At 33.0% G+C, this 25247-nt stretch overlaps 1 protein-coding gene across 2 annotated transcripts in view; it reads left to right on the top strand.

Annotated features, from left to right (window-relative positions):
* LOC136779621 (leucine-rich repeat-containing protein let-4) overlaps positions 1–25247 on the top strand; it is a 1178420-nt gene that overhangs the window by 949765 nt on the left and 203408 nt on the right. For both annotated transcript variants that reach the window (XM_066737691.1, XM_066738539.1), the window contains exon 7: positions 17539–17678. In XM_066737691.1, coding sequence (XP_066593788.1) covers positions 17539–17678 — 140 coding nt within the window. The remainder of the gene's footprint in view (positions 1–17538; positions 17679–25247) is intronic.

The following is a 25247-nucleotide window of genomic DNA, read 5'->3' as shown; positions in this document are numbered from 1 at the left end:
AGAATACATCACGGTGGTAAACGCAATGTGTAATACATTAAGACATCCAAAAAAACGTGATACAATACGAATTAATTGTTAATTAAAATAAAATGAGTTTCGTTTGAACAATTTATTATTTGGCGTAATTTATTTAAAAAAACATATACACATTTTCATAAAAAAACACGATTCACTACATTAATATAAGTTGAAAATTACATAAATATAATCTACAATATAACGTAAATATTGGGAAAACCATGCTGTCAATATATCAGGACAGTGGCGCGAATATGGGAAACAGTGTGGGATTCTGGCAGTAGCCACAGTTTGGCCCATATGTGGGCCACAGTGTGGGCAATGTATGGGCCACAGTGTGGGCAATAAAGGGGAAATAGTGCTTTTTTTCTACGCGGGATATTATAAAGGTGTTATATTAGTTTCTTATTTCATTGACCCGATTGATACATGATATGTAGTTAAATACAAAAATTTTAATAAATTTTTTGATAGTTTTTAATAATTACCAAGCTGCATGAAAAACTTATTTAGAATTTTATATTAAGCACATTTTTGTATGAAACACCGGTAAAATAATGCAAATATTAAAAAGACGTATGTTTTCTTTTCCAAAAATCAGTAATTCTATCTAGTGCTTCGACTTGACCATGACTTTTAATATACCCCCTATAATCGTATTTTATACATGCTCTTTGACTTTTTTATTAGTTTTTAAGGAAATACTAAAATGAGGAACCATTGTTTTTAAAAAGTAAATGAAAAATTATTGTTAGTGCATTGTAGTATAAAAGTATAAAATGAATTTATTTAACCTTTAAATACTATAATTTTAGTAAATGAAACATGATATTAATGAGCAACGTACATACCTATTAATGAAGTTATAATTGTTTTGCATTCACAATTTACCCTGTTCTTCTTGTAATTAAATTAAATCTTCCTTATTATTTGTGTATGGTGAGAAATTGCCTTTTGATCTTCATAGGCAATTTATTAAAGTTTAATAAAGATACAGTTATCCAACAGAAATAGTAAATAGAGGTCCAAGAATCTACAAAAAAAGTCATATTATATAATTTTGCTTTTCACGCTTTCCATCAGAAAATAAGTATTCAAATTTTATGTAACAAATAGAAATATTTGGTAAAAATGGCAGTTTTTATTATTCTTCTTTACGAACAATTAATAACTTGTAATATTTGAAGGTCAGTGAAAGAAAATATTAAATAATATTCTTAAAATTTCAGAGATATTATGCTTATTCAACCTTACCTTATCAATATAGTTGTAAGTAAAAGGAAGTGAATTATCTCACAATTAAAACTGTATAGCATACAGTGTTGTCAAGTCCGCCATGTTGGAAGATACTACACTGTATAGTCTATTGGCGAGAATTGAATATACCACGCAAAATATATAGTAAGTGATTAACAGGGAAGAAACGAAGTATAGTGTTTTAGGTATAATAAGCTCTCAGTGCTTTCGGACTACTTCTGACAGCATTTCATAGGGTATTTCCTGCCGACACTCAGCGGTCTCAGTTGATCAATAAAATATGCTTATGATTGGCCAATTTTAACTGATCAACCAATCATAGGGGGATTTTACTTAGCAGCTGAGACCGCTGAGTGTCGGCTGGAAACACCCATGAATTTCAGCAAAATTACGCTATAAGTAGTGAATTATTGTGATTGGTCCATTTGGAATAGCGATAATAAAATTGCATATAATGGCTAGAAACGAAACTTTTTAAATAATGTTTTTGAATTTCAATTATATTAAATGTTCTTTGTTAAAAGTACATGACTATTTCATCTGATAAAAAATAAATTATTCAGTATACAGGGTGTAACGAAACGACCGCCTTTTCTCGTAACTGGAGGTTCGGGGTGACCATCCAAATGCACGTGTAAAATTTTGTTCGAATCGTTCAAGGGGTTTAAAAGTTATTTCCATTTAAAACTCACCCTTTTTCGGTCCTTTTCGAACGACTTTAACTGTGCATAATAAAGTGGAGAAAGTGAAAAAACAATTGACGAACACCCCACTAGAATGTAAAAATTATCGATCTCGCGCGATAATACATTTGCTATTTATTTCATTAATTTGGCTATTAGATTAATTTTAAAAATAGCAAAATCCTTTTCATTACAATTCCAAATTAATTCAATACAAGTATCATTGACTGAATTGATGGAAAGAGGGAGAAGATAGAATGAAAAGGAAAGTATCAAAAGCTAAGATGTCACGCGACTGCACTGATAATTTAATAGGAAACACATCAAGGCATTTTCTTTTTACAAACGAAGGTAAAAAGAATGATTTAAAATCAATTCATTGATGACAGAAAAAATTAAACTTACTCATTTAACGTTCTCCAAGTTCCTTTACACCGAAGTTTTTGAAAAAGCTTCAAACTGGCTTCTCAATGATTTCCAGAATGTACACTATCATTGATTTTGCATTTAAGAACTCGCGAATTTAAGCAAATTAGGTGTTAACCTACGTTTCTTCAAAACACCGGTTAATTTGACACTTTTTGAACTGTTTGAAGTAGGCTGAAAAGAGAGACACAGAGAGATAGAATAATCGATAATTCGTTTCGACCACTCTTAATCACCCTACTTCAAACAGTTCAAAAGTGTCAAATTCACCAGTGTTTTGAAGAAACGTAGGTTAATACCTAATTTGTTTAAACTCACAAGTGTTTAAATGCAAAATCAGTGATAGTGTGCTTTCTGGAAATCATCGAGGAGCCAGTTTGAAGCTTTTTCAAAAACTTCGATTTAAAGGAACTTGCAGAACATTTAATGGGTGAGTTTAGTTTTCTCCTTCATCAATGTATTGATTTTGAATCATTCCCTTTAGCTTCGTTAGTAGAAAGAGAATGCCCTCATGCATTGTCTATTAAGTTATCATTGCGCTCGCGCGATATCTTAGCTTTTGATACTTTCCTTTACATTGCGTCAACTCGCTCTTTCCATCAAATCAGTCAATGATGCTTGTACTGAATTGAATTGAAATTGTAATGTAAAGGATTTTGTTATTTTTAAAATTAATCTAATAGCCAGATTAAAGAAATAAATAGCAAAAGTATTACCGCACGCGATCGATAATTTTTACATTCTAGCTGGGTGCTCATCAATTGTTTTTCACTTTCTCCACTTTCCATTATGCAGTTAAAGTCGTTCAAAAAGGACTGAAAAAGGGTGATTTTTAAATAGAAATAACTTTTAAACCTCTTGAACGATTCGAACGAAATTTTACACGTGCACTCAGTTTGTTACCCCGAACCTCCAGTTACGAGAAAAGGCGGTCGTTTCGTTACACCCTGTATTATACAAACACGATATTAAAAGGTTTTAATAGTATGTGTTATAGGAATATTTCTGAACAATGATTCAACTAAAATTTGAAATAAATTTTAAAAAGATATTACATATATATTATTGTATGCTTAAAAATTTTCGAATATTTTAATTCATAAAATTTTAAACGCGCGATGCACCACCTAGTGGCTTTAACGTTATATTAAAAGAAGATGTCATGTTTATCGTTCTGTCAATGCGTTAAACGGCGTAAGACATTTAAACTCAAGTACGCAGAGTCTGCTGCAAATCTGCAGCAGGCTCCGACGTAAGATCTGTTGTGTTTTATGTACTAATCTGCCGCAGGTTCTACCACAGAAAGCGGTGTTATTTTGTTGTTAATCTGTTAGCAGGAACTGACAAATCAGGTTCGGTTTCAAATATGGTGTCAATCTGCTGACTAGATTTTGTAGCAGAATTTCGTGTTCTTTTGCAAAATCAGAAAATGTTATCTGGGTTATAAACAATCAGAATATTTCTAAAATGTCTCGGAACTGAGATGCCCCTAGGTCTTGGAATAATATTTATGCGTTAATATTCCTGAAATATCAGTATTTTAAATTTTACATTTATGAAAAGTGAAAAATTTATATTTGCATAAAGGAAAGTGCTGACTAATGTAACAAAAAACCAGATTATATTTGAGCTTAGCAATTATTTCAGGCTACGTATTCCTTTGTCTTGGAATTGACTTAAATCAAGGTCCTGGAATTTTATTTTTCATAATATCAGCTAAAATATCAACTTTTCATAATTTAAATTAGTTGAAAAATGATTATTTTACAATGATTTAATATTATTTAACAAAAAAAATTTATTTCAGGAGATGTCTTGGAATTCAACATTACATAAATATATATATATATGGTTGCATTGAAACAATGACGCGTTTGAAATACAAAATGCTGATAGTTTTCTATATTTTAGTTATTTTCAAATTTCAGCTTAACTTTTTATTTCTTTCAGATGCTGATACTCCTCTGTATTATTTATACATTGAACAAGTTATGATTACGAGAATAGAAAATTCTTTCCTCGAAGCCCTACAAGTATTAACGGCTTCATATTTTACTTTTAATCTTGCGTATCCAGTAAAAGCTTCTTGTACCTTTGAAATGATTCAAAAATATTTGTTAAAGATTCATCCGGATCAAGGAAGCAAATCACGAAAAAGTGGAGACAGATATAAGGTTTTATCGCTTTTCAATAAATTAAGAAACATAGAGTGTCAAAATGAAAATGTAGCTGATTCAGAGTAAATTTACTAAGTCTTTTAGTTTGTATTCAGTCGTTCATTTTAAGGTACATATTATATTATTATTTAGATACACAATAATAGTTAGAATAAAAAGAAAACGATGAAAATGAGAAATTATGTCATTATTTATATTTATTTGTTACCATTAACTTATGAAAGATTTTATAATGAGCCAAATTGTTTTTTCACTATCACGTGCTTTTTATACGACATAATAAATTAAATTTTTCATTATGTTTTTACAATTTTTTCCAAACATCTTGTTCAATTCACAAATCGACTTAAAAGGAAGACAAGTTCAACATTTATGAAAAAGAGTTTACAGTTTCTACACGGCTCTATAAACAATAATCGACCCTTATTGTAAAAATACTACAACTATTCTGTAAACTTCCTATTATTATAGTATTTTTTCATGATGAAAGTAGTATTTTTATGCAAACAGAAAAGGAGAAATACTTACCTTAAAAGTGTTTTTATACTAAAATAGTACTTCTCCCATACGACTACGTAAACTTAATATTAGAAAAAGTAATTTTCCTAATAGTTTAAGTAAAGTTCTATAACGATGGTTAATATTACAAAATTAAAATGTAATATTCCAAAAGTATTTAGAAATTTACACCTTGTATTTGTAAATTTATATTGAATTGGGAAATTTACTTTCGCTGGTAAAATCACGCAGCAAATAGAGTGTCCCAAAGTAACCCACTATTTTCTGTATAATTTTACATAATATTTTTTTACAGTGTAGGAGAGTTGGTTTATTTAGCGGGGAATAGTGGGGAGAGAGTGGGTACCCCTCCTAAAGCGAGAGAGCTAATAGGCCTGTCCTTGTCTAACGCACTATAAAACTTCTCTGTCGGTAAAACAGTGTAAAACTTGTCTTTCAATAGCTAATTAAGTTTTTCAAAAAAATTTTCCACATTTTTAGGTATATTTGTTTCTTTTTGGTCTCAAATTAGTCATAGAACTTTTCTTAAGCACGCTAAAAGGCCTAATTTTCAATATTATTATGACCAACAAAATTACAATTATTTATAGTTTTTACGATTTTTTTTTTAATTTTGAGAAACCGAGTTTTTAGCGCGCTTCAGTACAGTCAAAAGAGTAAATTTAATCTCTACAAAAAAGTTCATATTCCTAATAGTTTGGAAGATAAACTTGAATGAGTGTTTGAGTCGCTCAATGCATCCCCTTAAGGGTGCATACCTGCAACCACACCCAATTAATTCTGAACTCACGAAAAGGTGGATCCAAGATGGCAGACGTATATGAAAACCTTCCAAGTAAATGTTAATGCAACCAAGTTTTTTTAAAAATTGGTTGATAGAAATTTTTAAGGTCGCATAAGTCAAAATTGGTGCAGTTCATTCCAAGCTATATAGTCAAGGATCCAAGATTGCAGACTCATAATTGGAATTATCATTTCCACATGCCTTTTGGACTTTGAATTCTTCAAAAACAATTTTTTGAAGATTGCCCGTTATCAACTGGTTGGGAATTTTAAATTTAATTATGAACGATCAATCATCAGTATATGAAAAGAAAGTCTCAACGATTTTTATATTGCATTGTAATCATATTATTTTTTACATTAGAATACCTTTTTAATTACAGTTTATTACCAGAAGTTGGAATAATGGGCGGCTATTTCGTATGTTTTTCACAGCAGGTGGGTTAGTATATTGCCTATTTAGTACATTTCCTAGATTTGTATGATCTTGCTTACTGTAATAAAAAAATGTTATGTTTTTGAATTTATCATTTGCACAGGTAAATAGAGAAGCTGAGTTAAGAACAGCATTTTCGGTTCTATTTGTAAGCTATATCGAGTCGCCCTGCTTTTTAAGCTTGACGTTTTGATGTTAGATTTATTAAAATCTGTTAATTTTGAGTAAAATATGTTTTTCTCTAGTGTTGACATCGACCACTAGGTGCAACGACTACATTTTTGCTACTTACATACGAAGTAATGTTCTCAAGGTCATAAGTATATGGTGAAGGCGGATAACAATTTAATTGGCTAAGTTTTTAGGTAAAAAACATGTCTGTATTGCAAAATTATGGAAGAATTTTACAATGCCCGGGAGGGATACCTCGGTATTAGCGGCTGGTTTGGGTGACCGGTGAACAAGCGCAGGCCCGCAGGCATTGTCATCAAGAAACCGCAGCTCTGACGTAGTGGGCAACTTGGCTACATTTGATTTCAAAGTTTCAAGAAGGAAATTGAATCCAAAAGTTGTTTCGAGTCGGTGCGATGTAGAACTTGAAATAGCTTCTGATGATGGAACAAGTAACCACATAATGAGTACATGTACGGAATATGATATGGACATTTCAGATCTTCCATTGACAATTGTGGCAAGGACAATTCGTTGTTTTGTTACATATGCGGTAAATTTGAATCGAAAAAACTTCGTAGGCTTTTTTCACAATATGAGGATAAATATAAGTCTCTGTTCACATTGCAGGTTGCAAGTTGTAAAGTTGATACGTGGGTGCCAAGCAGTATCTGTGGCAAATGTAGAAATATATTAAATCGCCAATCATCCAATACAACTACCAAGGGTTCTACGAAATTTCCTGCTGTGTGGAAAAAACCCGAAACTCAAGCAGATTGCCATATTTGCATGGGTGAATTCAAAGGTATGTTCACTTCAAACCATGTTGTATATAAAACTACTTCATCCTTTACTTCACCAATTTATGATGATATCGATGTTATTTCAGCCAGTCATATTGAAATGAATTCCACGAGTTATGTAATCGAAGGTGAAAATAAAATGGATGTTGATGAGCTAACTGAAGATTCAAACAGTTCTGAGACTGAAAGTGACACTGATTCAATTTCTGATAATGATGATAGTTTCAAAGGAGATCGGCCAATAAAGTCATGGGATAAAAATAAATTGAATGACATTGTAAGGGACTTGGGATTAGTAAAAGATGCTGGAGAATATCTTGCGACAAATCTCAAAAATGATGGCCTTTTGGCTAAAGGTACACATGTCACAATTTTCCGGAATCGGGAGAAAGACTTCGTTCCTTTTTTTCAAGAAAGAAAAATTACTTATTTATTACACAGATATCCAAGGTCTTATGAATGTTTTGAAACCAAACACTTACAAGAGTGAAGAATAGAGACTTTTTATCGACTCATCCACCCGCAGTCTGAAAATAGTTCTTCTACACAATACTAATGAGTTAGCTTTGTTACCGATAGGCTATTCCGTAAATATTAATGAAGAGTACCAGTCATTATAGCTGGTACTTAAAAAAATAAAATATACGGCACATAACTGGCAAATTTGCGGAGATCTGAAGATTCTCACGGTTCTTCTTGGGCAGCAAAGTAGTTTCACAAGGAATCCTTGCTTTTTATGCCTTTAGAATAGTCGAGATCGTGAAAAGCATTACACAAACTACAATTGGCCTACTAGAGCCTCTTTAGTCCCTGGCTCAGAAAATATTCTGAACGATCCTCTAGTACTACCTACTAAAGTTCTTCTTCCTCCACTTCTCATAAAGCTCGGTTTGATGAAGCAATTTGTTAAAGCTTTAGACAAAGAGGGAAACACTTTCATGTACATTCCTAAGAAGTTTCAAACCAAATCTGACGCTAAACTTAAAGGAGTTTACGATGGGCCGGAAATTCGAAAGCTTTTGCTTGATACTGAGTTCATTCAGTCAATGAGTGCTAAAGAAAAAAGTGCTTGGCTTAGTTTTAAAAGTATAGTAGAGAATTTTTTCGACATTGGAAAAAGTTCGAACTACAAGAAAGAAATAATGGAACTGCTAATGATCTATATGAGAATTGGTTGCCTGATGAATTTGAAATTACACTTCCTTGAGTCTCATCTAGACTATTTCCCTGGGAATTTAGAAGACTACAGTGAGGAGCAAGGTGAAAGGTTTCATCAGGATCTTAAGACAATGGAACAGTGCTATCAGGGTAAATGGGATGTCAATATGTTAGCAGACTACTGTTGGAATTTGAAATGAGATTTGCCAGAACAGAAAAGAGCCAATAAGATAAAACCACTTAGAAGATCTTACGAAAGCAAGAGAGTTCGGTATTATAGAAAGAGGTAGATGCCGAATCGTGAGAGACAAAGTGATTCGCGATAATCAAGTACCCCGAATCGTGAAAGACAAAGGGACTCACGTTAATCAAGCACCCCTAATCGCGAGAGGCAAGGGGACTCACCTTAATCAAGCACCCCCAAGGGAACAGACACTTACTACGTCCACGCCGTTGTTCCTGCGTTACGCTAAGAATAGAATTGAATCATGAATATATCTGATACTTCTGATCGATGAAGCATTCATTTCTGAATATAAGAGCTGATGGTAATCTTAAACTTGTTTAATGAACAAGTCATTGACTGTGAATCGTTGAAATTTCAAGCGTTGTGTATCGAACAGTTCACTCACGTGAGCACTATTCACACACACACCTTCATTGAAATTTAAATTCGTTTCATGCTAATCCGTCTTTTATTTTATACCATAGGAAATAATAACTCATTCCCCTTAAGCTTGAGTACTCATTTCTTGAGTGTATCTTATTCGTCCAACTTGCCCCCTCAGCTCAACATTATGTTATCTCTCTCACGCAGACGTCTGACAGATGCAGCTCCATTAGCCAACAGGCTACGCGAACCGACACCTTGCATGTATATTATAGCATGGTAAGCGAGACATAGCTCATGTTTGTTTTGTTACATGTGGCCTTGAATACCTAGGTAGCACAGTCTCAGTTTAAGCTTCTTTTATCCGCTTTACTTTTTCCCCCTCAATGAGATGCGTACACTGTGATGACATACATCTTTATTTTATACAGACATTGAAATTTCGACCCTCTTCAAGGGACGGTAAGGGGATGCTAATGGGTGAGAAAGGGATTAAATTTATTTTTCGTTATTATTTTCAGTTTCAACATTCCAAACAACATAGAAATACACATATTCCTTAATTTTATACAAAAATTGAAAGTCCGACCCTCTTCTAGGGGTGCTAATGGGGTGCTAGCTGAAAAATAGGCAATTAAAGTTATTTTTTATCGTCATATTCGATTTGAACGACCTAAGAAACCTTTAAATAGTGGGATCCACCCTAAGATTCATAAATTTTTTTTATTTTTGTGTCTCTGTAATCTTGCACTCGATAATCTTTAAAATCGACTAAATCATAAACGTCTACATTACCTACAATGTGCTTTAAGTAAATAACTTTTTCAGATCCTTTTACATAAACATCAATCCCACTGTTATCTTTGACATACGTGTTTATAATATTTTTAAGACATTTATAACCAATATACAGGGTGTAACGAAACGACCGCCTTTTTTGTAACTGAAGGTTCGGAGTGACAATCCGAGTGCACGTGTAAAATTTCGTTCGAATCGTTCAAGGAGTTTAAAAGTTAATTCCATTTAAAAATCACCCTTTTACGGTCCTTTTCGAACGACTTTAACTGCACAATGGAAAGTGGAGAAAGCGAAAAAACAATTGATGTACACCTCGCTAGAAAGAAAAAATTGTCGGTCGCGCGCGATAATACATTTCCTATTTATTTCTTTAATCTAGCTATTAGCTTAATTAAAAAATAGTGAAATCCTTTTTATTATAATTCCAATCCAATTTAGTACAAGTATCATTCACTAAATTGATGGAAAGAACGAGTTGACGTAATGAAAATAAAAGTAACAGTGGCTAAGATGTAAAGAGCGCACTAATATGTTAACTCAAGGAATGCATGAAAGCATTCTCTTTCTGCTGATGAAGCTAAAAAGAATGATTTAAAATGAATGCATCAATAATGAGAAAATTAAACTCACCGATTTAATGTTCACCAAATTCCTTCAAATCGGAGCTTTGGAAAAGTTTCAGACTGGCTCCTCGATGATTTTCACAAAGCACTACTATTTCTTTTGCCTTTAATCACTCGTGAATTTAATGAGATAAGTATTAACCTACGTTTCCTCACAACACTGATTAATTTAACACTTTTGAACTGTTTGAAGTAGGCTGAAGAGAGAGACAGACAGAAAGAGTAATCAATAATTAATTTCGACCACTTTTTATCAGCCTACTTCAAATAGTTGGAAAGTGTCAAATTAACCAGTGTTTTGAAGTAACGTAGGTTAATACCTAATTTGTTTAAATTCGCGAGTGTTTAAATAAAAAATCAATGATATTGTGCTTTCTGCTGAAAATCATTGAGGAGCCAGTTTGAAGATGTTTCCAAAACTTCGATGTAAAGGAAGTTGGAGAACATAAAATGGGTAAGTTTAATTTTCTCTATCATCAATGCAATGATTTTCAATCATTCTCTTTAGCTTCGTTAGTAGAAAGAGAATGCCATTATGCGTCGCCTATTAATTTATTAGTGCGCTTGCGCGAGATCTTAGTTTTTAATACTTTGCTTTTCATTGCGTCAACTCGTTCTTTCCATCAATTCAGTCAATGATACTTGTACTGAATTGATTTATAATTGTAATGAAAAAGGATATTACTATTTTTTAAATTAATCTAATAGCTATATAAAAGAAATAAATAAGAAATGTATTATTGCGTGCGATCTATAATTTTTTCTGTTAGAATACCATTGAGCAATAGAATATTGAAATGTGGCAATCCTGCGTGATATAGTTTGTGTTAAGTGAAAATTATAGAGTTGGTTGGCAGCACTGAAGATTTTTTTCAACGTTTCTTCTTCCCAACTCTGCATTCTCCCTCGTTTTGTATGGCGGCTATAAGGAGGTTCATTAAATAATTGTGTGCGCTTATTTAATCATTTTCTTCATTTACCTTAATATTTTCTTTCTAACGGGGTGTTCGTCAATTGTTTTTTCACTTTCTCCACTTTCCATTGTGCAGTTAAAGTCGTTCGAAAAGGACCGAAAAAGGGTGATTTTTAAATGGAAATAACTTTTTAACCCCTTGAACGATTCAAACGAAATTTTGCATGTACACTCGAGTTGTTACCTCGAACCTCCTGTTACGAGAAAAGCGGTTCGTTTTGTTACACCCTGTATCCATTAGACCAGTTAAAACCGTGATGATTTTTCGTTAACCATCGAGTGGTTTACTTCCCTTCAGCATTCAAATTGTTAAATGGAAAAGGAGGTGAAAAAAAAACATCCCACTTTAATTTTATCCAAAACAGCAAACTTCTTAATTATAAATTATTTATCTGATAGTCCAAATCCTTGAACATCAACATACATTTTGATATTCTTCAAATTTTATCACCACAACCAACAACAACTATCTCATACTGATACTTTTATGAATAATATTCTTTATCCTAGACTCTTTTCTCTTCTTATTCAAATATGTATATTGAAAATTAGTTAGTTTGTTACGTTCTAAGCTTAAGAAACGATTGAAGCTACTCTATAAATTTTATACCACCCACATCTACGAGACTTAGCGGTTAAGACAGATCGCTTACAGGTGTTTTCCATAAACGAATAATCAATGCACTATTCCGATGAATCTTTCAATTCAATAACCTCCCCCTCCTCCTTCTGCAAATCTTCTCCTTTTTTCTCTTCTTCCTCTTCTTCGTCTTCTTCGTCTTCGTTAGAAAGTTTCCTTCTATAATAAGATAGTGTGTAATTAGAGAGAGTGAGAGAGAGAATATAACTTCTCGATAATCAAACATTGTTAACTTACTTTTTGCCTTTATTGGTTTAATTTTTTTTCACATTCATCTACATTTGTTTTTTCTGTTTCTTTTTTTCATATTCATCTACAGTCTTTCTTCAAAAACAAATTTATCTGCATTGTACAATTTTATATAAAGATTCGAATTCTTCGTGAGATTTTCAAGATAAAAAAAATTGTTAGATGTATGAATAATTTTAGACCTAGTAGATCTAGTTAAAAACATGCTCTATTCCGAATATATTTCTATACCTACCTCAATCCATAAGTTGTGTTAACTATTCTAATTTTAATTGTTTTCTATTAATTATAGGTAGATACTTAGCAGGAGCATTTATGTCTTGATTTATTATTCGTAGTTTATCCATATTTTTGACACACACTAAATTTTATAATTAAGTGGGGAGCCTCGTGTAATAAGTGTTTAAAATCGAGTTTTTTTCCTATATGGATAGTACATTACCAAAAGATATTACCTTTAAAATATTACATTAAAATTCGTACCGAGTACATAGTTATTGAGATCTTTGTAGTTGTGCGTCATGCAATAATATTGCTTGTGGAGCGTACTGTTCCACTAGAAACAATAACTTTCATTATTTCTGTGTACGGTCAAACCTTGTTTTCATATATTGTCTGGGACTATATTTCGTATAAGTTTGGTAAAAATATTTGTTATAGTCAATAGTTATCGATCCTGTTATTATCCGTCAGCCGAGAGTCTCTTTCCTACTGGAAACTTTAAACGCTTTTTTCTCAAAACCACTTTTTCCGAATTGGAGTGATGTATAACTCAAAAATTTTCAATCGATTTAAATTTTTTGTTTGTTTTAAAGGTAATAAAATTCCCCTATAGATAAACCTTAAATTAAAAATATTTTACAAATCAATATTTAGTAATCGGTTTTAAAGATGAACAAAAAAATTGTCAAAATTAGATTTTATTTTTCACAGTTGATACTTACGTTGAAATTATCATTTTTTTTTTCAATGAAACGAGGTTCATCCAGAGAGGAATTTTATTAGGATTGTAAAAACATGAATTTTTGGCTTTTTAGGGAAGCTACATGTCACGCCGTTTCAGGATGTTCATGCGGCGCTTTAACATTAAAGTTAAATAATTTTTTTTTGTAACTCAACTAAATTAAAAAAAATATCATGATACTTTCGAAAATACAATCAACAGCAAAAATTGCAATTGGATTATATATTCCCTTACCTCTGAAAAAAAAGTCTAAAATATGCTAATTTTTCGTAGTGTTACACGAGGCTTTCACCTTAATGAGATCCCTCACACCTGTTTTATTGACACTACAAGTCAATAAACAATTGGTTTAAAAAAATTCAAATGCGAAGATTATTGAACAAATGGGCGTCTTTAAGACAAGGTGCCAGTCCTAACGAGTCAAACGAGCTTAAAAACACTTAAACCGGATCAAAAATAATGCTGTACCACTGTCCCGCAATCTTAAAGTGCAAATTACCAAAAGTGACCTCACTTCAAGAAAGCTGGATAATGGTACAGAGTTGTTTTTCATCCGGTTTAAGTGTTTTTAATCTCGGTTGACTTGCTAGGACTGGCACCTTGTCTTAAAGACGACCGTTTGTTCAATTTGTTTCGCAATTGGACTTTATTAAGCCAATTGTTTATTAATTTGTAATGTCGGTAAGGCAGGCATGAGGTATCCCGTTAAAAGAAAAACTTTTTCGTCGAAGACCATACTGTCGTGATGGTTGACAAGACAATAACTTTACTACTCTCGTAGAAAGCTTCACTTATATACACCCTTTGAAGCTATTTAACAGTCAAATATAATACTCATGACTTTACAGGGAGAGAGTATCGATCTCTCCTGCCAATTACGTTCATAGCCCCCACTACGCGACCTTAACGGGAATCCATATACCGACATTACAGGGCAAAAACTATTTCGCATGCAACATCGTCATTTGTTGGTGGATTGTAAAGTTATTATAGGTTTTTGGAAATGCCAGAAGATTATCTACTGAAGTACGTTGGGCAAATTAACAAAAAATGAGAAAAAAATTTTGTTTAAATAAATATATTAACATTATTGAGAAACAACAATTAAATCGCAAATTCCCTCAACGTATTTCACTAGATAATGTTCTTACGTTTCCAAAAAGTTGACAAAAATGCAAATCCGCCAACAAATTACAACGCTGCATGCGAAGCAGTTTTCGCCCTACAATTTCGGTATACGGATTCTCGTTATGTATGCCTCAATCTTCTGAGGCGAATTATCTGGCTACCCTGTATATGTTCCATCTCCGGATCTCAAGATTGCGCAAAACTTTCTTACTGAATCCAAATCTTAAGCAACTTTAATTTCATCTATAATATAGTTAGACTACAAAATCATCGCGGGCTCTCGGCCTATAATAAGTAGACTCGCTAGGCTAGAGTAGTTTAACAAAGTACTTACTTGCGTTAATCAGCTGCGTGCGATACTCTAGCCGACCTTGTATGACCGATGAGGGGGAAACGTGGGTGTAAGTATACGAAATTAACGGATATTAGTTGATTATTCGTAAGAGATTAACAACTCTAAGATTCCGTGAGTGAACTAACAATAATTATGGAAGAAAATGGCGCGCGCGCGCGGTCGTATCTCTTTCTATGCTAATCTATAGCATTGGTCAATAATCCATAATATACAGTGCGCCACGTGTTGAAATTTGTTGGGGGAGTTATACGTAAGTAGCCTATCGGCAGGAATATAATCATTACTTATAGACTTCAATGAGGAAGGAGACTTTATGATTAGTCTGCTTCAAAAGATTCTATACAACCTCAACGCCTTGTCATGACCTGTCCGAAAGCCCTATCATATATATTGTAACGAAGTTCCCCGTTACGTATACGAGATACCGAATAAAGAACGGAAAAGCTACCGAACAGTGGATATTATTAATCACTACGTTACCGATTCGTGAGATAGGCTCACGAGTGGATTATAACTAGCATCAAGGATAGACACAGTTGACCGGCAGAGGCACGGATGAAAAGACCGGCGCTCCAGGAAACGATGTCCAGGTTGTCCTGAGAAGTGAGGCAGGGCCATGCCAAACAACCCAGGGAAACTGAGATAAGGAGAAGCGGCCTCGGGGAGTCCTAAAAAGAATGACTGTGTCTATAAGTCCCCACGAGGAGGGGAGATAGAACATCGAGTCTGGCTTGAACGCTGGTTACGCGCTTCAAGCAGGCTGCGCGAATGTCGTGCGCGGACTGCCATAGCAGGTAGTCGGATCGCGACAATGGAACCGGGCTGAGGTGTCCGTGCGTGCTGGTGAGCGCGTGACGCTGCACTTAGACAGCCATTGGTCCGTTCAATTACGTGAGGCGTGTGCTATAGGCCAGCTTGCACGTACGTCACGACTGGATACCGGCCAATGCATAGCGGGTTGTGCAGGGGTGTAGTTAGCCCGTTGGAATGTGTCCCGGTGCCCTCCGTCATTCCATAGGCTTGCGCTATAACTGGACGGGCCGCGAACATTGCCTCCGTGGTAGTCCGCCCCTGGCAAACTCTATGCTTGGCAATGATACCGAATGTTCCCACACTCCGCACCCCACCTGTGTGTGGGTGATGAGAGATAGACGTATGCCTCTCAGCAGATAGGTCTGCGAAGCTCGGAGTTCCGTAAATAACCCTCTGCTCTCTCCACGACCTAGCATACTGAGCAACCCAGGCTACCGCTACCGTCCAAATGCATGGCCGAAGGGCCGTATGAGATGCATATAGAATGGAGTCGAAGGACTCAACCGATAACGCAGGGTTGTTGGCCACCCAACTGACCAACTGGCGCGCTGTTACCAATAAATAAGGACGGGCGAAGGTAATATAAAAATCCGTGATGTGAGTGGTCCCTCACACTAACGGGAATAACGTTACAATATATGTTAATAAGTAGTATATCCGGATGATAATCAGAGATGCCTTAGTCATGATAACGGAGGAAAAGTCTGTTACGCCTAGTATGATCCTAAATTCTTTTTCAAATTATCTAAAGCCTTGGCATTCCCATGAAAAGACTCCAACTGTAATTATAATATTGTAATATGTTAGCAGATTATAAGTAGTAAATGTTTATATGAAACAAAAAAAAAGAAAGAAACTATATCATTTGTCATATTGAGCGACCCATGAGCTTTCATCAAAAATAAGTAGCCGAATTACCATCATAGTATTGCAAGCATAATTGAGGACGTGAAAAGTATAACGCGACTCGCGCTCGAGGTAGCCCAGCCTAATACGTAAGGGAGGGGATAACGTCTACTCACCGCAAAGAAAATAATATTTCAAGTAAATTCCCAATATTTTCAAATCGCAATTTCTCAGTTAATAATAGTCGGATTGACTTCATTTTTGTAGCAAATTATTCGTGAATTTACAGCGCTTCTGATTATTCTAGAAACAACAATTTGTCATAATATTTATTGATAAACATTGAATAAATTTGTGATGAATGTTATTAATTTCATTACAGTTTCTACCTATTGAATATATTATGTTTAATAATTTTTAAGGAAAGTTTGATGCAATGGATGCATTGTAAAACATGAAATTTATAATTTGTTTGTTATGCTCTAAGTTGGGTAAAATTTATTAATTGTTTATTAATAAGTATTATGACAAATTGATGATATGTCTAGAATAGTCAGAAGCACTGAAAATTTACGAATATTTTGCCACGAAAAAGAAGTAAATCCGACTATCATTAACTGAGAAATCGCGATTTGAAAATATTAGAAATTTTACTCGAAATATTACATTCGTTGCGGTGAGTAGACTTTATCTTCTCCCTTACGTACTAGATTAGGCTACCTCGAGCGCGAGTCGTGTTATGCTTTCCAGGCCCTCAATTACATACCTAATCGGAGAGCCCTTTGTGAGGTAAGCGTCCAAATCAGTTGGAAATTGATTCTCCGATATAACGCGGTTCGCCATTTGTGTAACTTATGCTTACTTTCATAACATACTTTTTCCTTTACCAGAAAAGACGAATACGGACATAAATTTCGCTTTTAATAAAATCGTGATTTAAGACATGAAGCACGCCTATTATACATTTAGAGTAGAGTTAAGGAAAATATTTGGAAAAACGAATGCGATCTTTAATTCTTGTTTAGTTTTGCTTCTTCTATAACTATTCTAAAAGATATAAGTTGTCACATCGGATACATTTTAATGACCTAAATATTTGTTTCAGAATCAAAGTACTACCATTCTTAGTTTTCGAAAACCTGAATTCATTGGATACTTTGAATCTACAGAATAATAAGCTAACTCAAATACCAGAAGAAGTAATGGAAGGCATAGTTGACACATTGCGCCATCTAGACATAACAGGTAAACCAGCAATTACAGATTCATTTATTAAAACTCAATCAAAGATATATATATAGTATATGCCTATTGGTTGCTAGGTAATAATGTGTAATAATATATAAAGATTTTAGTGTAGCTATCATAAAAGGAGCGTAAACAGAAAAATAGTCCAATTTTAGAGAGTTTGAAGAATACAAAAGTTATGAGGAGAAACTCGTATTTCTTTCGATTTTATTCATTAGTAGAATAAAATCATTGAACAAGAGCTGTACAAAAACGTAGAATAATATAGTTTACCTTAATACGATAATCATTGTTTCACATTTTAAGCTCTTATTTTTTTTAAAACTATTTCTTGTGAAGATAAAGGTGCTAAAAAAGAAACGTCTCAGGGTATCCATTTTCAATATTTATTAAATTTGATACACATATTATGTAAATGATCTAATAAAATACGTACTTTTCTAATCATAGGTAAGACGGATTTAATGGTTGAAATCACTCCTTAAAAAATTACTATCATATCGTATTTTTTAAATAACTTGCTATTTAATCATGCAAGAAGATTTATCTCAAGTTTAACGGGAAGGTCTATACTGACATTACAGAGCGGTTCCACCAGAAATCATATTTTTCAAACAACAGCGTTGTTTATAGATCGAATTTCAAATTTACAGTGGTTTTGGAATCGTCAGAATAGCAGATTTGGTATAAAACAATGAAATATTAAAAAAATATATGAAAATTAATTAGTAAATATTACAAACTAATGAAGCGAAAATTTAAGGATTTTGTTATTTAATACCAAATTTATTATTCTGCAGATTTTAAAATGCCCGCGAGATTGAAAATCGGTTCACAAATAATGTTGTCTTTTGAAAACTAGTAATTTTGATTGAAATTTATCAAAATAGATATAATGTCGGTAAATCAAATCAGTTTTTCTAATAGCAATTTTACACACAAAAGGCACTGCAAATGCACATTTTTATAAATAATAGCATTCAATAAAAAATTTGGTTTGCCCGATTTATTATTACATACAATATCAAAGAATGCTGAAGCTACTGATACAACGAGAGCAATGCCTTATTTAGAACACATTCGGCTAAAACAACATCAAAGAGTTCGGACGAAAAGTTTGAATACAAAAAATGTATAAATCTAACAGAGCGATGGTTGAAAAATGATAAACCTACTGATTTCTGTTTCTTATTCTTCCTGGCAAAAAATCTCAAGCACGTGCAACGAAATCAAGATGTAATGATAAAGATAAAAGTAGATCCTGTAATATATATTTTAGCTTATAAGCAAATTATTTACTGTTTTAAATGCTCAGCTGATGATAGAGAGAGAACGACGCATGGCGTATTACCTGTGTCCTTTTCCAAAAAACAATCGTTAATATTCAAATAATTTTTGAAGCCAAACTATCGGTCGGATTAATTTCATTGTTGTTTTAGCTGATAGTGTTGTATTTGAAGAGTTCTCTAAACATTTTCTAGATTTTTCACATCAATAATGAGCTTGTAGGTGCAAAATTAATACAACGCTGCTGTTGCCCCCACTCTTTCCCCCCTACCAAGTATGTACGGGTAGCGTGATACCGAGCTTCTGTGCTGTTGCACGGTAAGATGTAAGGAGAATGCTTAACTCGCTACCGGGCGAGTCGGATGGAGGCGCGAGGAGAATGCAAGTTCTAGATTAAAATATTCTTTGTAGCCAAACTATTGGTCGGATCGAGAATGTCTTTGTTTTATTCCATAGTCCGTATAATGAGGAATATGCCTGATTTTTCCCTTTAAAAATAAGCTCGAAGTATGAAAATTCGTCTTCCGAAACTTGCATTTCTCTCGCGTCTCCATTCGTCTCGCCCGGTAATGAGCGGAGCATTCTCCTTACCTCCTACCGCGCAATAGCCGTGAATCTCGTCTTCACGCTGTCCGTACAGGCTTGTTGAAGGAGAAAGAGGGACGATGCAAAGGCAACGTTGCTTTAATTTCGATATTACGGGCTCCTTTTTGATAGGAAAAATATGGAAAAAATGTGACAGGTTCCCAGATAACCACACTTTCAGCTAACATAAAGATGAGCTCGATCGAACCAATAGTTATTTGGCTGCAAAAAATGTTTTGATCGAAATGAGCGTTGATTGCAAAAATGCAGAGGTAATACGGCATGCGTTGTATTCTTTCTGTCATCCGTTGAGCATTGAAAAATCGCAAAAGTATAATGTTATAAGCTAAATTCTATTCAACAGCATCTACCCTTTGATCTTTATCATTATATCTTCTTATATCATTTAATATATTTGAGATTTGTTGCTAGAAAGAATAGGAAGCAGAAATCAGTAAGTTTATACTTTTTCAACCAATGCTCTGTTAGATTTATACATTTTTTGCATTCAAACTATTAATCCGACGTCTTTGATGTTGTTTTAGCTGAATGTATTTTAAATGAGGTTTTGCTCTCATTGTACGAGCAAAGTGATGCCCATTTCAGCACGCGTTGTTATTAGACACGTTGTAACTCGATACGTTCCGGCTCGTATTTACAACTTTACAAATCAATAGTGATAATTTATAAGTATTGGAAATTAAGAAAATTGGTAGAGATCATAATATAATAATAAATTGTATATTTGAAACAACGCTTGGCTCGACACGTCCCGTTTCGACAAGTCCCTTCCAAAACGTTGCAATTCAATTGCTTTAAAAGCAGGATATGCGAAAATTGATCATTTTTTTGTTTACGAAAAATTTCGAAATATTGCGTACACATTTAGTCGACACTGTTGATCCATTTAGTCGATAAGTAATATGAACTCAGTGGGGACGTGTCGAATCGGACGTTCTTTTAAACATATAATTTATTATTATATTATGATCTCTATCAATATTCTTAACTTCCGATGCTTATAAATTATCACTATCCATTTGTAAAGTTGTAAATACGAGTCGGAACGTGTCGAATCGTTACGTGGCGAACTGCAACATGCTGAAATGAGACCACCCCGTGCCCCGTATCAGCAGCTTCACCATTCTCTGATATTGTATGTATTAATAAATCGGGCAAGCTATATTTTCTTTTGGATGCTTTTATTTACAAAATTGTGCATTTACAGTGTCCTTCTGTGGGTAAAAATGCAAATAGAAAAACTGATCTCTTTTATCGACATTAAATTTATTTGATCAAATTTCCATTAAAATGACTAGTTTTTAAAAGAAAGCGTTATTTGTGAATCGATTTTCGGTCTCGCGGGCATTTTGAAATATGTAAAATAACGCCTTTGGGATAAAATAGTGAAATCTTTAAAATTTCGCTTAATTGATTTGTGATATTTATTAATTGATTTTCATAAATTTTTTTGTTTTATCCCAAATCTGCTATTCTGCCGATTCCAAAACGCCCGAAAATTTGAAAATCGGTCTATATACCACGCTGTTGTTTTAAAACTAAGATTTCAGGTGGAACCGCTCAGTAATATCGGTATGGACCTTCCCGTTAAAAGTGCATAGCCGGATAAAATGGGTAAAAGTATCCCAAGCAATATCGGCTCATTAAATATGGATCTTGTTTAGCATAGAAAATATAATTATAATTCCCTAATTTTTAATTTAAAATATTAATACATATCCTTCATTTTAATAAAAAAGTAAAAAATTTTTTTCTTCATATTTCTGTCAATTTTGGTCGTAATCGACTGTTTTTGTTTTGTTTTAAAGGGTTTTTTATATTCCATAACTTACGGTGAATGGAAATCAATTTAACACGAAGCTCCAAGCTTGACACGCAAATGAAAACTTTAATCCCTAACGCTTGAAAGACTTCGCTGAGGGGACATGTATTAGAGTTATAAAAATCGAAAGACAAATTTTTATTGAGTGTTAAGTGCTAATAACCAATGTGAGTCAATCGTTTTAATGATACTTTGTCGAGTAAATTAAGTTATTAACCTTTAACGCTCGATAAAAATTTGCCTTTTGATTTTTAAAACACTAATACATGTCCTTTCAGCGGAGCCTTTCGAGCTTTAAGGGTCAAATTGTGATAAAAAAATTTTAAAGAAAATAGATGTCACGAAATTGAAATTTATGTTAGGTGTATGGTAACACTATAACCTTGAATTTTTTCAGATTTTTTTATGTGGTATATCCTAGTAGAAATGGCGTAAAATTATTTTTTCAGCCTTTTTACAGAAATATTTCGAAAAGATCCTTGCACAATGAAGAATTAAGTTAATTTGTCACATCAGTTGATTTATCACTGATGGTAATACATGTATATACTTGGAATATATGGGATGATACTGTCTTGTTGAAAAGGATACTTATGATTTTAAAAAACCTGACGTATAAATGAATTAATAAAGCAAAATTAAGTTTATTAATTGGAAATGAAATGATTATAGTAAAAATGTTAAGTCAATGAGTTTAACGTTTAGTCATCATCGCTATGTTGTTTAATAACTAATGGAATGCTTACCGTTTCAAAATATTTAATAAGTTTTTCTGCAGGTCTCAGTATTCTAGATTAGTATCGCGCATGTGATAAGTAATAGACTACTGCTGCTACATGAGAGCAGCATCCAACTTATCTCATGCCGTTAGAACACTGACAAAAGTATCGGACTATTCCAGTAGGCCCAATACCGTTTAGGCGATAATTAATGTAGCAATTGTACGTTTTTTTGGAATATGACGAGATTTTTTGTTTATCTTAATGATTTCCGGAGTTTCTTTTAAATAACTAAGATCGATTTCATTATCTTCATTTAGCATTTCTGATAGGTAAGAAACTGCTTGATGTAGTTGATATGTCCCTGTGAAAAGAATCATCAAATCATTTTCTGCTAATTCTGGAAAATTTAATATGTCATTTGATATTAGATTTTGAAAAGGAATTTTTCTTCTGTTTCATCTTTTAGTTTCAATTTCAATAGCTAGCGTATTTTCTTTAGATTCTGGTTGTCTGATTTGTTCAAGAACTTCTTGTTAATGGCAGTTTTAGTGACATATCGTTTTCCAAAATTATTAACTAAAAACCCAGTTAGTTTACAGTAAATGTGCACTTTATAGAGTATTTGGTTGTCAAATTAATGGTAAAGCACTTTATATATTCCACCTACTATTCCATGAACTGATTCAACTACCCAACGAATAATAGTAACTAGATGTGATCTGATTGACTCACTTATGTCAAATTGATGCCGCTTACCTTTCAGTTCAGGTATGAAAACTTTGTAGATTTTCTCTTCTAAAAATGATTTAATATCACGAAAACCTCCATGAACGAAAAATGAATCCCCCACAAAACAGATTTCGCCTCTAAAAAAAGGCGGCAAGTACATAAACAATCTAGCATAAATGATATAGTAAAATTATCCAATTAAAAAAAGTAGTGAAATCCAAATATTAGGCAAGTATATTTTTTTACCTTAACAAAAGTTAAATTTTCGAAAAAAAAAGGAACAAAAAAGTTACTTGCCGGGTCCGTAATGTCCATGCACAGTGGAAAATGAATCGTGTGTGATTCAAGTATAGCGTAGTATAGCAAATTTCATATTAGGATAAAGATTGAAGTTAGCCGAACTACAGACGATTCAATTTCTCACTGTGCATGGACATTACGGGCCCGGCAAGTAACTTTTTTGTTCCTTTTTTTTTCGAAAATTTAACTTTTGTTAAGGTAAAAAAATATACTTCCCTAATATTTGGATTTCACTACTTTTTTTAATTTTGATAATTTTACTATATCATTTATGCTAGATGGTTTATGTACTTGCCGCCTTTTTTTACAGGCGAAGTCTGTTTTGTGGGGGATTTCATAACGTTTTGTAAGAGAAGATATATTTAAAAAATTAAATTATTCTTTTAAATTCTACAGAATTTAAAGAAAATTTCCACATTTCTCATGTTTTGAAAAAACAGCGCTTAACTAATAAAAATATTATAATATCTGTAAACTATTAGCCTCATATTCTAAAGAATTTCAATCCATACTGAGTTATAAGCCCTTCTTTTCTCAAGATTTGACTTTAAATTTACTCCTTTTTTCATATTTTTATGAATTGCAAGGTTTCAACATCATCATTGATTTCTGGAATATTCTCTGCCATACCAAGATCTTTTTTATCTTCCTCTGGACATTCTGTATCAGGAAATACCACAGATAAGATGATTGAAGCCTCTGGTTCATAGATATTCTGCTGCCAATTTCCTATTTTCATCCACTGTATGCCTGCAATTTAAAAATTTACAATCTTACACGACAAATTGATCAGTTTGTAAACTGATATATATCTTAAGATTGTTCAAATTAAGTAATATTTTTATTTAATCTAATTAATTGTTACAAAGCATTCAATATTTGTTCTTGACATATATATTATATCTTTGTTTCTTTTGTAAAATGTACTATCATATAATTAGCTCAAATCCAAGCACTGGTCAACTTGTATTCTACGTAAATAATATTTTTTTGGAATTTCACATCATCCAAATAAGCATTTTTTTTACCTTAATTTAATCTGAAACCTATTAAACAGTTGATATCCTCATCAGTTTAAAGAAAAGATATAGCTAAACATGTATTTTGTTAATTTCAGTACCTGGAAGTTAGCGTATGATTTTCAAATACCTTAACAATTTCTTGCAATCTTGGCAATCACCGATGCACATAAATATTGAAAGTATACTTCTCCTGGGCACAGTGTTGAAAATTAATCTTACTTCATCCCGTCAGCTGTATCCCCAGCAATGATACAATAAACACATCACAATAATTTAATCTGAAATAAAATTCCACAAAGTACCACAAAATATATTACATTTAATTAATATTATAAAATTCATTGTTATGCTTATCTAATTTGTTGATTCCTTTATGTAAAAAATTCGTTTAATGTGTATAACCTCATCGGATTCAAATAGGAACAGTCTAATATTGGTAATCCAAAAATTACGCGAGCGCCTCTAACGGCTAAAATATGAAGCTCTCTAAGTAAGACAACTCCTGGATTCTGTTTACATTTCAGCATCATTTGAAGATTTAAATTATTAACGTATAATTATTCAATATACAACATCTACTTATGCTTTCAATAATTGACGTAATGAATATGTCAAAAGGATATATTAGACCTATGCGTGAAGGAGAAGAGCTGTATAAAAGTGGAATGATCATATCTGTAGGGAAAAAAGAAAAGAATGGAGCTTTGGTTAAAATCCAGGCTTTGGTTCTCCGTACTTCGGGCCTACAAAGTAAAGATCCTGCAACTGTAAAAATATGGATTGATACCTATGGAGAATATGGAGCAAGGATACTGCAAAATGAGGAAAACTTCAGAAATTACTGTAATTGCCCTGCTGGTAACTCCCAGAAATGCAAGCATATAATGGCTGTAATGCTCTATTTAACTAAGTATGTCCAATTCTTCCCTTCAACAATAATAAGTAATTTACTTTTTATTAATTTTATTCTCTTATATATAGCTGTTATGAAAGTGAGCTTGATGATTTGAGCTGCACAGATATTGAGCAACAATGGGGATTTTTAAAAACTTCTACTTTAAAAGACTACAAAGCAAAG

The sequence above is a fragment of the Prorops nasuta genome, unplaced genomic scaffold (assembly GCF_024137725.1).
Source record: "Prorops nasuta isolate Cenicafe-Biocafe unplaced genomic scaffold, Cenicafe_Pnas_1.2 PNAS00001, whole genome shotgun sequence".
In the NCBI taxonomy this organism is placed as follows: domain Eukaryota; kingdom Metazoa; phylum Arthropoda; class Insecta; order Hymenoptera; family Bethylidae; genus Prorops; species Prorops nasuta.
Note: the sequence above shows the minus strand (reverse complement) of the source record. Positions and strands in the feature narration are given on the sequence as shown.